Genomic DNA, 17,455 nt, shown 5'->3' on the forward strand with positions numbered 1-17,455 from the left:
TGAAGATATAGCCTATTAACAAAAATAAATATTATATATAATATAAAAAAAACCTTAGGCCTATAAAATATATTTGAAAAAAAGGGCCTCATTGATTAATTTGCCTGATTGGGGGCTGCTAATTTGCTTAAGCTTTTTGAACGCAGAAGTGTACGTGGTAAAGGCGTGATAGGCTATCAATTTTATGTGGATAAAGCTTTACAGTCTATGGGATAAAGGCATATTTTGTACATGACTACACATGTCCTTATAAGGCCAAGAAAAGATGTCGTTTTAACGACATAACATCTCGTTATTACGAGAAAAAGATGTCGTTTTAACGACATAAGACCACGTTATAATATGTCAAAAAAACACCAATTTGTCTTATAATGTAAGTGCGTTCTCTTATGGATCATTAAACTAGACTAGTTATATTTAACTGTTAGACTGTGACAATTTTGATTTGAACACTTTTTTTTACCTCAAGTTCACAAGGCCAAAAGTGCCCGTAGTTGAACCCTATTACGACATAATTGAGGGGCAGCAGCCGCAGCAATATGCGTCACCGTATTAATGTAAGTCCTTGTTGAATAACATTTTCTCCGTAAAGTGTGTATATCCAGTGTTACAGTGTAGAAGGCATCATAAATGCGTTGTCAGGCTATTTCTAGATCGAGTGAACATTGCTCTTTCATTCATTATTTATCAGTTCAACAGACCTATTAGATGCATAAGCGCTGCAGGCGCTGAGAAAAACAACGTACTTTGCTCAAGCGTAACCACATCCTGGTCTCTCATTGGTGGAAGAAAGCTGTTCTTTAGTTTGCCACACCTCTCCTTCCCTTTCTCTCGTGGTGGAAGAAAAGCATGGACACAACTGGGAAAGTAAGTTAGCAGAGAAATTTGCCCTCACCCTACAACTACGTAAAGTATTAATAGTATACATTTGTGCGCGTTTAATGTGCACAAATGTGCAACATTTGTGAAAAACATCGAGTGTCAAGACAGTGCAGTTCAATCAAAAACGCTTTCAAATATGTAGCAGCACTTGTGCATGACAGGAGTGCAGATCTAGATACAAAGATCCATTGTGCTGCTTTGACCTGTTTTCCGGTGCCCTTGTTTTTTGTATTCAGCTTTGTGACAATGCATGCATAAAAGATCAGAAACATGTTATTCTAATCTCTGTATTGTTGCATTCAACGCGGCCTTTCTCCTTAACCACAGATTTTTTTTTTTTTTACAGCATGTGAATAGAGATTCACATTATGTTGTGCTAATTTTGCTATACGTAAACTGTATTAAACATCACTTGTTTTTGTGTTTAACTGCTTCTCGTCCTGCACAGCATCTACATAAAGTCATCTAAAGCAGTGATTTGCATAACCTTCATTTTAGGTGAAAAAATAGTCACCGAAGCATCTCTTCTAACAGTGTTTATGAGCTAACAGCTTCTTTGATTCATCCTCAGGTGATCAAATGCAAGGCAGCAGTGGCCTGGGAGGCTGGTAAGCCTCTTTCCATTGAGGAGGTGGAGGTTGCTCCACCTAAAGCCCATGAAGTTCGAGTGAAGGTAAACCATTAATCTGAACATTGTACCTCTTGACAAAAGCAATAGGTTATTTGAAGTGCATAGATTGTAGATGACACAGAGTACTTTGGTGCTCCGTAAAATCTTTGTTTTTAAAGTCACCATGACATCAAAATGGACAATTCTTTTTTTTCTTTTTTTTTTTAATGGAATAGTGCAGTATTAACTATAAATGATTTATCCATGCACGTACGTTTTTTAAAAGTCATCTGCCCTCATAATCTTTAATCACAATAACGTCCCCTCCCTCTTGCAACAGCATCTGTTCTCTGATGATGTGTTTACTGGCGTGAGGGCGGGACAACCTGTCACTCATATGAGATCATAGCAAACCACAACCATCCAATCATTGTTTGAAAAGCAGATATACAATAGGGGAAAAAAGTATATAGCAAGTTCGCAACTTCCGTTTCATGCTGCCTATAACATTTTAAACTGACATATCGGGACATTATGAGATCTTTTTATAATTGATTTAGACAAGATTTCTCTTTTTAAATTGCACCAGCTCTGCTAAAGCTGTAACAAACCGGCTTGCAGCTGCACCCTGTCAAATCACCATGTTTTGTGACAGATTTACACCGAGCAGGTTCAGTTTTGACCCTGCTGTCTTCAGTGTCTTGTGCCGTGCATGATTATGTAGAAGTGTTGTGTTTATGATTGTGTTCTTTATTACAAATAATTAAGCAATCAACTCGTGTATAGAGAAAAAATGTATTGTGCTTTGAATAATAATAATAATAATAATAATATAAATTCAAATATAATGGTGAGAAGTCTTGCGTGGTTGTGCGTTTCAGATTCATGCTACAGGTGTGTGTCACACTGATGCCTACACCCTGAGTGGAAGTGACCCTGAGGGCTTGTTTCCTGTCATCCTGGGCCATGAGGGGGCAGGCACTGTTGAGAGTGTTGGCGAAGGGGTCACCAAATTCAAAACAGGCATGTCAAAACAGGCTATTTACCCTCACTTCAGAGACATTTAATGTGTAAAATGTGAGCAATTTTGGGAGATGGGCTGAAATCCTGAAGCTCTTTCACTTTTTGTGAAGGTGATACTGTTATTCCACTGTATGTACCCCAATGTGGAGAGTGCAAGTTTTGTAAAAATCCTAAAACCAACCTGTGTCAGAAAATAAGGTAATTATGAATTATTTCCCATCATCATTCTCTCCTTTATGAAAATACACTACCATTCAAAAGTTTGGGGTCAGCATGATTAATAAAGTGATCAAAAGTGACAGTAAAGAGACAGTAAATTATTTTTATTTTATTTTCAACTTAATTTTATCCATCAAATAATCCTGAAAAAAAGATCACGTTTCCACAAAAATATTAAGCAGCACGCCTATTTTCAACATGGATAAAATGTTTCTTGAGCAGCAAATCAGCACATTAGAATGATTTCTGTAAAATCATGTGACTCTGAAGACCGGAGTAATGGCTGCATCGCGTTTTAAATATATTAAAATAGAAAAGTTATTTTAAATTGTAATAATATATCATGTCTTGGTAAACATTAGAGATTGACCCAGACTTTTTAATGGTTGTGTAGGTCTTGTTATTGTTCATGCTAACTGTAATTTGGTTTATAGATGCTCAGTTGTGATGCAATTCTTTTAGGGTGACCCAAGGTCAGGGTCTGATGCCCGATAACACCTCCAGGTTCAGCTGTAAAGGCAAACAGCTCTTCCACTTCATGGGTACCAGCACCTTCTCCGAATACACTGTGGTAGCAGAAATCTCTCTGGCCAAAGTGGATGAACATGCCCCCCTGGACAAAGTGTGTCTGCTGGGCTGTGGCATCTCTACTGGATACGGAGCTGCCATCAATACTGCTAAAGTCTGCTTCATTTAATTAATGTGCATGTCTTTATAATTACTAGAATGTTTCCTTCTGTCTTAATGTCACATGATCAATAGACGCATATTCCCCCTGGTAGGTTGAAGCAGGCTCTACTTGTGCTGTGTTCGGTTTGGGAGCAGTTGGGCTCGCAGTCATAATGGGCTGCAAGTCAGTCGGTGCCACCAGGATCATTGGCATTGACATCAACCCAGACAAGTTTGAAACTGCCAAGAAGTTTGGAGCCACTGAGTTTGTGAACCCAAAGGACCACAGCAAGCCCATTCAGGAAGTGCTGGTGGAGCTGACAGATGGAGGGGTTGACTACTCCTTCGAATGCATCGGCAATGTTGGCATTATGGTAAAACTGCAGAAACATCAGCCGTTTAGATAGGGATGAACGAAAGCCGACTAATACGGCCATCCAGATGTCTACAGCAGAACTGTAGATCTCAGCTTAGTTGAAGTCATCATTGTTCCTCTAAATAATTGCTGCCATGGTAACTCATAATTAGAGACAGTATAGTTTCCACTATTGTACTTGTGTGAAGTGCATAATTGCCCAGTTTTATACGGCTTAGGATGCTCATGATGACCATTATAATTGTCACTTTTCTTTTGAATTCAGAGAGCTGCTCTTGAGGCTTGTCACAAAGGCTGGGGAACCAGTGTCATCATTGGTGTGGCAGGAGCAGGGCAAGAAATCTCCACCCGCCCTTTCCAGCTGGTCACAGGGCGTACATGGAAAGGCACAGCTTTTGGTGGTGGGTGTATTTTTTAATTTTTTTGTGTGTAATTTAGTTTTTTTTTAATCATATTAATTGTGATATGATTTTATATTATTGTTGTATGGTTATATTATTATATTTTAATATAAATGTTATAATGAATTTTACTTTAATATATTAATTATGAGATATGATTTTCTTAGTTTTGTATAATATTATTCATTTTATATTGTTATTTTATCTTATTTTTGTATATCTTTTTTTTTATTATATATTTTTATGTTACTATTTACATTTTCAAATAGCATTATGATATATGCTTTTTTTAGCATGTAGCATATAAATATAACATATTAGGTAATTAACTTCATAACAGAAGGATTTTCTCTTTGCTTTTAAGGTTGGAAGAGTGTGGAGAGTGTTCCTAAGCTGGTGAATGACTACATGAGTAAGAAGCTGATGGTGGATGAGTTTGTTACTCACACATTGCCCTTTTCCCAGATCAATGAGGCCTTTGACCTGATGCATGCTGGGAAGAGGTACATGCCTTATAAAATGCCTGTTTTTATCTGGTGCTGTTTGGTAATATATTATTAATGCAATGTGGGAAACAAACTTGATATCTTAATGCAAACTTTTCTCTTGTGCGTCTTCCACAGTATCCGAACCGTCCTGCAGCTTTGAGCCTACGGGTTCAAACATGAGTCCTGCCATGAATAAGATCTTGTTGCTTTGATACTAATCATCAACATCCTTGTCTCAATAGTTGCAGTGTTGACTGTTGTGTTAATTAATGGTTATTTGTCTGTAGAGTTCCAGTTACACACTGAATAAATGTACCAAACACAAAACATTTTGTGCCTCCTTTTTATTTGATTTGTTTTATAGTTAAAATGTTGAAATATTAATGGCTTGGCATCAAATTCTATTCTGTGTAAATCTGCTCTGTTATAAATCTTGAATGTAGATTAAAACTATATAAAATATCCAAATAAATTATATGATGCATGTATAAAATAAATCAATGTATTCAAAAAGACTTTGGTTAAAAAAATGGTCAAATAATGGTGAAATTCTCGATAAACACGATAATTATGATGATAAAGGAATATTTTTAAAAAAATGTTGACATTTGTGACATGCGATAAGAATATCAGAGTTCAGAGGAACAATATTGTTGAAAATCACTTTCAGAAAGATTTTTCAAGCTACTTTCAGTTATAGAACATTTAAAAGAACACATTTAAATACATTTTTTATACTTATCAATCTATTATACTAATATGCATAAATGAAATACTTAACTGAAAAACTAGGGTTTGCTCAAGCAATGAATCATAAACAACCATAGCTTTACGGCGGGAGTCCTCTTCTCTCTGTGTCCTCTAGGGGTCGCTGTCCAAACGCGTGCTCCTCGTTCACTCACATGTGTTCGCTTGAGTTTGGCCAATCAAATGGTGTTTTCACACACGGAAAGACCCTTCACATTTGTAGAAGATGGCGACTGCTGAACCGGTGAGTCAATATAAGTACCCCTACAAACATTGTGATGATATCCGTGGTAGTTATTAATGTTAAATACGTGTTTTATTTTGGTCAGTGATTGTGTACAAGGACAAATATGTTTCTGTGGAGTGATATCTCTTAAAGCAAACAGTCAATTGAGCTCATGTGTCTGACTGTCGCACATATGCGTTTGAAGGATATTGTGCAAAAGTGTTATCTTAAATATTTCATGTTTTTATCTCTAAAGGGGGGCTGTGAGCATATTTGATGGTTTCTCTGTGAATTTAACATGTTGTTTAACCATTCTGTTTCTGTGATCTAGACTTATGGTTTGCTGATGTGTCACTAAAAATATAGTGTGGTTTTGTTTTTAGTCTCTATGGACAACGCTTCATGTAGCTCAAAAAACAGATATTTTATTAAAACTTAGAAGTAAATAAGTCAAATTGTTAGATGTTTAGTTTTTCAGTTTGTAATGTTTAAAAGGACCTTTTGTCAATGTCAAAATGTCTACAGTTAACACAGTTACTTGTTTAGTTACAAGATTATTGGTCTCTCTGTCTGTTTCTTTCTAAACATACATATTTGTTATTGTAAAAATGAAAGGATACTTGAGGCACCATATCCACATACAGCCTTTGGAGAACCTTTATTTTGGCTACATTTTCAAAAAAGGGCAGTTTTCTGAAGAAGATCCTGCAAGAACTTTGAAGAATGTCCATTATTCATAAAGGAAATACTTTGAGACACTTTAAATATTATATTTAAGTTATCTGAGTATGCAGCAGGAAATTTAAAGGCTGCCTAGAGGTTCTTCAGGAGGTTCTGCCAGGTTCAGAGCCTGAAGAACCAAAATGGTTTATTCTGTTTATTTTTATAGTGTCAGATATCTTAAAAAAGTTTAGTGTGTTGTTAATCCCTAATATTTAAAGATAAATGTGTGTGTGTATATATATATATATATTTTTTTTTATTATTATTATTATTATTATTATTTTTTTTTTTTTTTTTACTGCTCAACAAAATAGTTATTTTGTTTGAAATGTCACTTTCGGCTTGTAAATGTTTAGATAAAATTGTGGAAATGTAACAGAAATGAAATGTAATGTATGTTCCTTGTAGGAAAATTCAACAAATCCACCAAATTCAGAAGAAGAAAAAAAGGCTGAAAATACGCAAGAGATTGTGAGTCTGGAAGATTACATTAAACATCCTCTGCAGAACAGGTGAGTCACCTGGCCACACACACATTTCATGGTTTTTGTGCATTGTAATGCAAAAAAAAAAAAATTTATCTGGAAGAGTGATCTGTTTTTTGTTTTGTTTTTGGGTGACAGATGGGCTCTTTGGTTCTTTAAAAATGACAAAAGCAAAACATGGCAGGCCAATCTCCGTCTCATCTCAAAGTTTGACACAGTGGAAGACTTCTGGGCGTAAGTATTAACCAGAGGGAATCGAAACAACATGGACAGCATGAATGATTAAGAAAACCTTTGGTTAAATAAACAGATTGTTAGTTGTAAGCAGCAATATGGCACTAACACAGGTTTGGGTGTTTTGTTCCCAGGTTATACAATCACATTCAGTTATCAAGTAACTTAATGTCAGGATGTGACTACTCCCTCTTCAAGGTAAGGCATAGTATAGCATTCTCAAGATATTTGAGTATTTTGAATCCATCTAAATGGATCCTTTTGCACTTTTCGGAGCAGGATGGCATTGAGCCCATGTGGGAAGATGAGAGAAACAAGCAGGGCGGCCGCTGGCTGATCACCCTGTCCAAACAGCAGCGCAGAGCCGACCTGGACCGCTTCTGGTTGGAGACGGTAAGTCTGCACTCTGTCTAGTCGGTTTAACTGCATTATCTGCAAAATTCATTGTGTGCTCATAGATCCTGAAGGCTTAGGTGCTCTATCTCAATTCTGGTTTTTTTTTTTTTTAGCTTTTGTGCCTTGTGGGAGAAGCATTTGATGACCACAGTGATGATGTCTGTGGTGCCGTCGTCAACATCCGAACAAAGGGAGACAAAATAGCGATATGGACAACAGACTACGAGAACAAAGATGCTGTTGTACACATAGGGTAAACATAGTTTTGAGAAATTATACCAATATGAACACCTAGGTTAATGTCAGCAAGAATTGAAAATTCACCCTATCTATTTTTATTTCAAATGGCATTTCGCATGTTATGAATCTTATTTTTCACCGATTCATCCGCGCATATTTCATTTCTGACCTCAAAAGGTCATAACTTGATCTTCAGTTGAAACGGCAGACTTCTCTCTGGTGATGTTTGCAGTACTTCTCCATTCATTTTGTCCGCTGATACCCCGCCCCTTCACACTCACATTCATCTGCCTCCATTCTTAAAGTCGGCATGAAATGGAAGTTGTGGTAGTCTTGTGATGTATATCCGAGTGAAATAGCTTTTCAAACAAGAACAAATGTAGGTTGGAACTTGATTTTGCCCATTGGTAATTGATTGGATCATGGTGGTTTGCTATTACAATAACACTGCAGTATCCCATAAAAAAAAAAAAAACTGTCCATTTTGATTTCATGGTGACTTTTTAAGGGTGTGGTCACACTTGGCAGGTTTGGTTTGATTAAAATTAACTCTGCTGAAGTTCATTTGATTAAGTGTGAACACTGCCATTCTAACCCTGTTACGCACCTAACAAGCGGACGGAGACTCCTGAAAAGGTGGGTATCGGTCCGCTTCCAAGCGAACTCTGGTGCGGTTCGAATGAAATATGAACGCAACACGGACCACAGACATCTAAACGTACCAAAAACAACCTAAAAAAGACAGAATGCTGAATCGTACCTGTTTTTTCTCGTCATAGGAGCTATGTTGCCCAGTATAGTTCAGTACAGGCGTCAGGAACAACGTTGTTTGTGTGCAACGGAGGAATTCCTGCCGCTGTTTTGACTCCTTCACACATTTTATAAACTCTTCGAGTTCTCAGCTGGTCAGAATACCATCATATGCACACACCTACAGCAAGCTCATTTAGTCCAGAACACAGCATTGGTTTGGATGTTCGTCAAGTTCTGTCGGAAATAGTTTTTAGGTTTTAGGTTCAGTCTAAAATGTACAGTGTGAACGCTAAGTCAGCTAGGACTAAATGCATTTTTAATTATTTTGTCTGAACCAAGAGAACCGAGCTACAAGTGTAAACATACCCTGAGTGCCATGCCCACATCTCCAAGTGCCTGTCCTAATTTAATTTTATCTTTTAAATTATTATTCTTTTCCAATAATTCGTTGCACTCGGATGTACATCACCAATATGGAAGAAAAGATCTGCCGCTACTTGTTTAATCGTGACTTAAAGGGTTAGTTCACCCAAAAATGAAAATTCTGTCAGTAATTACTCACCCTCATGTTGTTCCAACCCCGTAAGACTTTAGTTCATCTTCGGAACACAAAGTAAGATATTTTTTTATTAAATCTAAGTGCTGTCTCACTCCTCCATAGGCTTCTATGTTATTGAAACTTGCCGGCCCAGAAAGTTAGTAAAGACAATGTTTAAAATAGAAGTGACTACTGTGGCTCATCCATAAGTTTATCAAGCGATGAGAATACTTCTTGTGCGCAAAAAACCCCTAAAATAATGACTATTAATTTTCTTCTATGTGGGCCTCTGAGTTAGTTCACGTAGTGTAACAGCACAGCTCTTCTGTGTTGTACGTGACACGCATCACACACATGACAAGCGTCGGCCAATAGTGAGCCTTCGTGCTGACGTACAACACAGAAGCGCTGCGCTGTTACACTACGTGAACTAACTCAGAGGCCCACACAGAAGAAAATGAATAATTGAATAAAGTCGTTATTTTTATTTTTTTTGCACACAAAAAGTATTCTCGTCGCTTGATAAACTTAAGGTTGAGCCACTGTAGTCACTTGGACTATTTTAAACATTGTCTTTACTAACTTTTCTGGGCCGGCAAGTTTCAATAACATAGAAGCCTATGGAGGAGTGAGACAGCTCTCAGATTTAATCAAAAATATCTTAATTTGTGTTCCGAAGATGAACGAAGGTCTTGCGGGGTTGGAACAACATGAGGGTGAGTAATTACTGACAGAATTTTCATTTTTGGGTGAACTAACCCTTTCATCTTTACAATCTTTTCATTTGTGGCTATAAGGTAGACATACAGTATTATCTTATGTCTTGCCTTCATCTGTAAATTTCTACATTTTTATCTGTTTATTCACAGGCGTGTGTACAAGGAAAGATTAGGTGTGCCACCAAAGGTCATCATTGGATTCCAGTCACATGCTGACACGGCCACCAAAAGTGGTTCCACCACCAAGAATATGTTTGTTGCTTAAGGAGCCTTTTAAACAGTGGGTATTTCTTGATAGAGTCTTGTACATTTACATTGTTAATTAGTAAGATTGTTCATGTTATAATTTCATTTCAGATGCTGCAACAACAGTCTGAATCTTTATCATATTCAAATCTTCATCGAAAGAGACAGAAAAATGAAAACAAAACTGTCCTGGGATCTGACCTTTTCACAGAATGCTGTGGGGGAAACACTAGAAAATTAAAGGCCTTCAGATAATTACAAAACTGTACAGTGTATAAACAGAGCCACGTTCTTTTTTTTAAATGTTACTGCATACTATTAGCAGATATTTCGCTGGCGGGGATGGGAAGTGTATTCAATTCAATTTATGAATGTTTTTCTTTCATATTCTGTTCACTTTTTTATGTTGAGTTGCAGTTACTAAATCGTAAGTGTAATTTATTTTAATTTTTTTTTACTCAATCCATTTATTTCTGCTTTGGGGTTTAGTGTTCGAGTGATGTGGACTGATCATGATATTTCTAATTACACTATTACACAATTCTTGTATTGCAGCTTGAGAATGTCAACGGTTGATTCTGTTTAAAGACTCGTATAAATTTGTATTTTTGCAGTCTTGTTCTACATTCCTCATGTAAAGTGTTCAAGGCAGTATTGAGAAAACTGATATCCATTTCTAACATTTTCCTAAGGGGTTTCATTGAGTAGCCTGATTAAAAAAAAATATATAGAAACCCCTTTCTTGAAAATGGGTGCTTATTGAAAATGTATGGAAATTGACTGTAAATAAAATGTACAGTGCATTGTCTATATCCAGTAAAGAGCCACTGAAATGCATATGTTGACGATAAATAAACAATCCTTTCTGAGATTCTTGAAATGTGGGAACCATTTTCTCATTCCAGTAGGTTAGAATTTTGTAACCATTTTAGCTCAAATTAATGACTAATTATAGTAATAAAAAAATGAAAAAAATGTATGCATTATTTAGAATTGGAAATAGTTAAGCAAAATTGCTTTAATTCAGTGTTTGTTAAAGAATACCAGAGTATTCACACTAATGTACATTAATGCCAGGTTAATGAAAATTAATGAAATGGGTTTCATTAATGGAACCCCGTTTCCAGAAAAGTTTTTTGTAACATTGGATCATTTTTTGTTTGTTTGTTGTACTTTAATCTGTGAATCCCAATAAAATGTCCCAACTTTTCTGGAAATGGGGTTGTATGTCAGATTTAAATGTATTTACTCATGACCAGAGAAATACTTTGGGCGAATAAAACAAAACAAATTGTGCCGCTTAAAGTTCGACATCCTTACTCTTTCAATTGCTCTTGAGGCCAGTTTCTGATTCCAGCTTGATCTGTTTGGCCTACAGACTGGGTTGGATCTTCCTCCACACGCTCAAGATGATGATCCAAAGTACTTTCAGATAACACAGATGGTGTCCTGCTCCGGGCATGTCTGGGTCCATCCTCCTGGAAATGTGATAGGCCTTTGGTATGATAACTAGGGCTGGGGCTGGCAGAGGACAGGGTTCTCTGGCTCCCATTTAGGTAACTACCATAGTTCACAGAGTCCTTTGAGTCCTGCCGTGAGTAGAAGGAGTTGATTTGTGAGCCCTGGTAGTTGTACGCTCTCCAACCTGGCCGTCTCCTGCGGTGACATCTGCATTTCAGGATGCGGATGAAAGCTAGCTTGAACTCCCGGCTGTAGCATGGATAGATGATGGGATTCAGGCAGCTGTTTAAATAACCAAGCCAGAAGATGATTTTGAAGACAGTTTCAGGGGGCCGCAGGCTGGCGTTGAATGCGACTGCAGAGAGAAAGCACACCGGTAAAGGTCGAGTATGAGATATTATTGTCAGAAAATGAGCCATATGACATGAGTGTTCTGTTAGTTATTCAAATTGCAAACTAGATTCACATTGCACTTGTCATCATGTTAAGAATTTGAAAGTGACACAATATTCAGAGAAAGCCTAAGCCATGAAGTGAATTCCAGAGAAAACTTGTCCATTTTCTGTCATGCTGTGTGAGTGGGATTCGTTGTTTTTTTTCTCTGTCTTATTTAACACATGACTGGTGTGCCCCCTGCTGGCACAATTCGTGACTGTTCCCCCGCCATACAACTGTTATGTTTTAAAGATCTGTTATTTGCTTTAGCATCCTGCAGGTGGCAGCAACGCTTGCTTAGCAAAATGTTCCTCTTTCAAGTTGGTATGAAACTAAAAATGTGTCATTGACAATAAACTAAAAGGCAGATGTGCATAGCATTTATAAAGAAGGAAGTTATCATAAAAAAAAAAGTTTAAATAAATGACTGTGTTCACCCTTGATGTGAACTTGGAAGAAAGGGCACGTGGTGCGGTTAAACATATCAATCAAGAGTAGTTTGGATGAATCAAGCCTATGTTTTTAGGACACATAGAATTAAGTGAATAAAGATAATATGCTACTGAAGTGTTCTTTTACATTATTATGAAGGGAATATGATGCCATAAAGAATCGCATGCGCAGGGTAAGATTTGTGAAAGTGTACACAAGTTTGCAAGCGTAAGTTAAATTTGCATGTGCAAGATTTGTAACGGTGTAAATCGCCTTTCAAGTGTAAGAAAAAAATATTTGCAGCATTTTACTGTTATTCGTAAGTGTAATTCACGTATTGTGAAACTTCAGCTTCATGCTAACGTAAAATAAATAGGATCTGTATTCCTCTGACTTCCATTTTTCCGCGCGTACACTTTTGGCACGTTTTTTGCGCACAAATACGGCCAAACGCATTGCAGGCCTGTGAACAGCAATTTGCAAGCGAAAAGTCAGGAACTGCAAAACAGATTGATTGCGTAAACCAACCTTTGTGTATAAAAAATAACCTGTTGCAAATGTCTGAATGACTTGTGTGCATGGGGCAAAAAAGTTCCCGAAATAACCCGATTAGTAGCCTACATTTTCGTCTTTTTGGCACGATTCTCTCACTCATTGAGTTTTGCAAGCACGAAGAGGAGGGCGGGTCCACCTTCATCATGTAGCCAATCAAATGAGCTTCTCGCTGACTCTTATCTGATTGGTTCAATAAACACGCCAGTCGCCAGAACACATCTTTATCTTCATTTGGCTCTGAAACGTTCTCGTTTTCGAAATTTTAATGCACACATACATGTAAATTAATAAATAAATCATGATTGCTTTAATCAGCTGTGCACCATTAGGCTGACTATATGAGTTCATACTGAAATACGATCGAGCCATTTCGACATTTGCACCAGGTAATTTTTTTACACAAAGGTTGGTTTACGCAATCAATCTGTTTTGCTGTTCCTGACTCTGTTGTTTTCGCTTGCAAATTGCTGTTCACAGGCCTGTAATGCTTTTGGCCGTATTTGTGTGCAAAAAACGTGCCAAAAGTGTAAGCGTGGAAAAATGGAAGTCAGAGGAATACAGATCATATTTATTTTGCGTTAGCATGAAGCTGCAGCTTCACAATATGTGACTTACACTTACGAATAACAGTAAAATGCTGCAAATAAATTTTTTTTCTTACACTTGAAAGGCGATTTACACCTTTACAAAGCTTTAAATTAATTTAATTTACGCTTGCAAACTTATGTACACTTTCACAAATCTTACCCTGCGCATGCGATTCTTTTTGTCATCATATTATCTTCATTTAGAGCTGTGAATCTGTGCCATTAACTGCTTTAGACTGAGATCCCTGGTGTGTAAACCGGAAGCACCTCAATGCTGCAGTGCACCTCAGTGCATTAACCCCCTGCATTCAAAGTACCATGGGAACCATGAGACTTTGGCTGAAATAATGAATTCATGAATGAAGGCCAAGAGAGTTAGTGGCAAAGATAGGCTTCATCCTTCTTAAAGAAATCATGAATGGACTTTAAATAGGCCTTAATTAATGTTAGCACAGCAAAGCAGCTCACTTAAATAATAAATACTCTCATTATCCTGATAACCCCTCTTATATATAAAAAAAAAAACTCCTCTAGAATGTAATTGTTCTAGAACAGTATTCAGAGGAAGCAAACAAGTTGACATATACTGTCCACATCCTTGCATCCTGTTTTTCCAACCTGTATGCAGTCAAGTGGCTCGCTGGGTTTTCTTCCATTGTCTAGTATGACAGGTTAGGAAACTTATCAACGATTTATGTAACACGACTCATAATCCCTGTTAGCATGTGTATCTCATGTGTTCAGCAATGAATGAGCCACAATTATGAGCAGATCTTCTTAAGCTAAATAGCTATATATAATTACCCACTTACACTACTGAATTGAAATTATTTTAAAGATTCAAAGTTTTAAAGAGTTTTCATTTAAACACAAAGTGACCTTGTCTAAATTAACTCGAAACATTGTATCATGATGTGTTCATGTTAATATGACCTCTGTATCTACACTGTAAGGATCCAGTAAACACGCTACTGTTTTCCACTTAAGTTAAATTCAAAGAAAAGCACAGTTGCCTAATTAAGAACCAGGCTAGCTGAACTTCGAAGCACACTGCCCTGCTGAGATAACCCTGTCTGGGACAGGAATGACTAATACGCTACTTCATTAATCATAACCTGCCTTTGAGTATGAATGTCTGCGATCCAGGGCCTCGTTCTCATACTCCCTGCTGTGACAGCCAAACGACGGATGCAGCGGACCCCACACTGGGGGCCCCATGAGAGGAACGAGGAAACAAAGTGCAAAAAGATTTATTCTGTCTTGACCCCTACTCTGCGGTCTTCCCACTGACCTCAAGCGTCCAGCAGCAGAAGGCTTAGTGTTGGATAAATCATTTGTACGTATTTCCTGTGAGTGTAAGGCAAATCTATTTAGTTGAATAACTAAAGTGAGTACAAAACACAGAATTGAAACTTCCACTGTAATTTAAGCAATTTTAAGCAAGTCTTATGTTAAATTATTCTTATTATTAAATTTTTTATGCAGTTTTTTATTATTATAAATATAAAGTTGTTCTGTATTTTGTGTTGTTCCTGTAGTAGGCCTATAACAAAATGAAATAAAAATAGAATTGGAAAAAAAAGTTTTCCATTTACCTTGCCATCCTTGCTAGAATCAATAGACCAATTACAATGATTCATTATTTGTTAATGATTCATTATTTGCATTCAATTTAAACAGTAATAATGATTACTTTTTGTAAAGATTGTTTCATCTTAACTGCTGTTTGCTAATCTTTCATAGACCCTAAGTAATGACATGAGAACAAATACTGACAGGCATATTGCAAGGCATCAAGATGTTTAATGCCAAACAGGATGAAGGGAAGGATGTCATTAAGAATTTACAATTTTATGAATGTCAGTATTTTAACTACAATTTAATATTATTACTACTAATAGCTGAAATAATAAATCAATTGCCTAAAGTGGTTAGCTGGTCTCCTGAGCTGATCTGTTGGCTGGTTTTAAAGAGGTTTTGGCCAATTTTCTACTGGTCAAACTGGAAGACCAGCAAGAATATCTCAGACTGGCATAATGATAATGTGTGTGTGTTTGTGGCCTGGTAAACCCTACATTATGGGGACAAAATGTCCCCAAACAAAGATGGCAATATATGAAATCCTTGTCCTTGTTGGGAGATTTTTTGGTCCCCATGAGGAAAACAGCTTATAAATAAAACTTTCAGAAAGACAAGGGTATATTTAATAAACCTAACAGTTGATTGAAGCAAGTAGTCTGTTTAATTGGTACAAGCTGCTACATATACTATTTTATATAAATCATTAATTAAAAAATGGTTAGATATTTTTATGTTACCTTTAAATGTTCTGTAAAAGAAAGAAAGAAAGAAAGAAAGACCAGCTTAAACTGCTTTGCTGGTCCTAGCTTGTCTGTTAACTGCCAGCTGGTTTTTAGATGATCAGGCTGGGAGAGTTTATACCAGCTAAGACCATGCACTGTGGATGATTTAATGAATTTCATTTTGCTTAATAAGCTGCATAATGTACTATGTCATTGCAGCTTCTCTTTGTGACAACTTAGTGTGACAACATGAATGGGAGAGGGGGGACAAATTGTGCAACTGTGTATAATAAAAACCTACCAAGTGGTAAAGTGAGGAAGAATGGCAACCAGCACAGCGTAAACATTCCAACCACAACCCCCAAGGTCTTAGCTGCTTTCTTTTCCCTGGAAAACTTCAGGAGTTTGACCGTGAGAGAATTCCTCGCCTGATGTGCGCGACTTCTGGCTGCGGTGCTGGTGTCCTCGTGCACCTGCGAACCCCTGTGAATCCTCAGCGTTATTTCACCCGAATTCATCGTTTCCGTCTTCATGCCAGCTTCTAGATTCTTCGTTGTCCGTTTAGCCACTACATAAACACGGCAGTACATGACTAGAACAACAATTAAGGGGATATAAAAGGAGCCGAGCGATGAGAAGAGCGCGTAAAAGGGTTCCTCTGTTATTGCGCACACCGTGTGGTCCGGTGACGGAGGCTCCTTCCATCCCAGCAGGGGTCCGATAGAGATGACCAAAGACAGGACCCAAACTCCCAGCATGGCCAGCAAAGCTCTGGGTCCTGTCACGATGTTGGGGTATTGCAACGGATGGCTCACTCCGATGTAACGGTCAATGGATATTACGCACAGACTCATGATGGATGCTGTGCAACATAACACATCCACAGCGGCCCAAACATCACAGAAAATCCTCCCGAACACCCAGTAACCCAATATTTCCAAGGTGGCTGATACGGGTAACACAGTTGTACCCAGGAGCAGGTCGGCAATAGCGAGATTTACGATGAAATAATTAGTTGGAGTTCGCAGGTGCCTATTGCACACAACTGACAGTATCACCAGGATGTTTCCAGCCACCGCAAAGATGATAAAAGCCCCCAAAGCCAAGCCGAGCGGGACGGCACGGGACAGGAGTAGAGGCTCGAGTCCTGTGCCATTTAACTCGGAAGAGTTTGAAAACACCGGTGACTCTTCATACGCATCCAAAGAACCGATTCCCCAGGACAGTGGGACTTCATCTTCATTTTGTTGGTTCATTTTGGCGAAAAATATTCTCCATTGCTGACACTTTGGTTGCCCGCTTGAGTCAGGTTCCTAATAAATGACTAGAACATTGTGTGATTTACTAATGAGCAATGTCTTCATTCTGATGCTCTCACGTAATGTGAAAATAAGAGTCTCTGTCTCAGGGGTAAGACTTTAATACCGCCCATCCCTGCTTCAGTCTCTCCAACCTGAATGTCGATTTATTTAAACAGAGGAAGAGTGCCGAAGAGGCAAACAAAATGCTCTAGCCATAGGAGGAACTGGAGAGTGTCTTAAACTTTTAAATAACATTTCCATATTTGTACACCATGTATCCAAATAATTAAAAAAGGTAAAAAAATGGGAAAGAAATAGATACAACCCCACAAATGTAACAGACAGATAATAATTTTGCTTATAAATCAAAAGGCCATTCTTTCAAAGTTATTGGTGATCACTGCAA

At 37.6% G+C, this 17,455-nt stretch overlaps 3 protein-coding genes across 3 annotated transcripts; 2 read left to right on the plus strand and 1 right to left on the minus strand.

Moving 5' to 3' along the window:
- Window positions 1-506: 506 nt before the first annotated feature.
- Window positions 507-4,995, plus strand: adh5 (alcohol dehydrogenase 5). Its single transcript, XM_084431244.1, has 9 exons — window positions 507-867; window positions 1,454-1,555; window positions 2,374-2,515; window positions 2,626-2,713; window positions 3,197-3,416; window positions 3,517-3,777; window positions 4,045-4,180; window positions 4,545-4,683; window positions 4,804-4,995. The coding sequence occupies exons 1-9, from the start codon at window positions 850-852 to the stop codon at window positions 4,826-4,828; spliced, it is 1,131 nt and encodes a 376-aa protein (XP_084287370.1). The 5' UTR covers window positions 507-849; the 3' UTR covers window positions 4,829-4,995.
- Window positions 4,996-5,560: 565 nt separating this feature from the next.
- Window positions 5,561-10,855, plus strand: eif4ea (eukaryotic translation initiation factor 4ea). Its single transcript, XM_084429401.1, has 8 exons — window positions 5,561-5,659; window positions 6,773-6,876; window positions 6,988-7,083; window positions 7,218-7,281; window positions 7,363-7,476; window positions 7,593-7,732; window positions 9,880-10,009; window positions 10,087-10,855. Exons 1-7 carry the CDS (start codon window positions 5,642-5,644, stop codon window positions 9,992-9,994), a joined length of 651 nt encoding a protein of 216 aa, XP_084285527.1. The 5' UTR covers window positions 5,561-5,641; the 3' UTR covers window positions 9,995-10,009; window positions 10,087-10,855.
- A 109-nt stretch (window positions 10,856-10,964) lies between these two features.
- On the minus strand, window positions 10,965-17,133 carry adra1bb (adrenoceptor alpha 1Bb). Its single transcript, XM_084429400.1, has 2 exons — window positions 16,050-17,133; window positions 10,965-11,791 (listed from the first exon to the last, which is right to left on the minus strand). Exons 1-2 carry the CDS (start codon window positions 17,002-17,004, stop codon window positions 11,292-11,294), a joined length of 1,455 nt encoding a protein of 484 aa, XP_084285526.1. The 5' UTR covers window positions 17,005-17,133; the 3' UTR covers window positions 10,965-11,291.
- Window positions 17,134-17,455: the final 322 nt, after the last annotated feature.

Source organism: Rutilus rutilus, assembly GCF_951802725.1.
Source record: "Rutilus rutilus genome assembly, chromosome: 14".
NCBI classification, from domain to species: domain Eukaryota; kingdom Metazoa; phylum Chordata; class Actinopteri; order Cypriniformes; family Leuciscidae; genus Rutilus; species Rutilus rutilus.

What these genes read in the sequence shown, in the direction of transcription:
- adh5 (XM_084431244.1), top strand. An exon ending in GGTCACCAAATTCAAAACAG is followed by an intron (nt 2,516 to 2,625) that starts GCATGTCAAAAC and finishes CTTTTTGTGAAG; the next exon opens with GTGATACTGTTATTCCACTG. An exon ending in TCGGCAATGTTGGCATTATG is followed by an intron (nt 3,778 to 4,044) that starts GTAAAACTGCAG and finishes TTTTGAATTCAG; the next exon opens with AGAGCTGCTCTTGAGGCTTG.
- adra1bb (XM_084429400.1), bottom strand. Translation starts at nt 17,004, where the DNA reads ATGAACCAACAAAATGAAGATGAAGTCCCACTGTCCTGGGGAATCGGT. An exon ending in CTTCCTCACTTTACCACTTG is followed by an intron (nt 11,792 to 16,049) that starts GTAGGTTTTTAT and finishes TTCTCTCTGCAG; the next exon opens with TCGCATTCAACGCCAGCCTG.
- eif4ea (XM_084429401.1), top strand. An exon ending in AAACATCCTCTGCAGAACAG is followed by an intron (nt 6,877 to 6,987) that starts GTGAGTCACCTG and finishes TTTGGGTGACAG; the next exon opens with ATGGGCTCTTTGGTTCTTTA. An exon ending in ACCGCTTCTGGTTGGAGACG is followed by an intron (nt 7,477 to 7,592) that starts GTAAGTCTGCAC and finishes TTTTTTTTTTAG; the next exon opens with CTTTTGTGCCTTGTGGGAGA.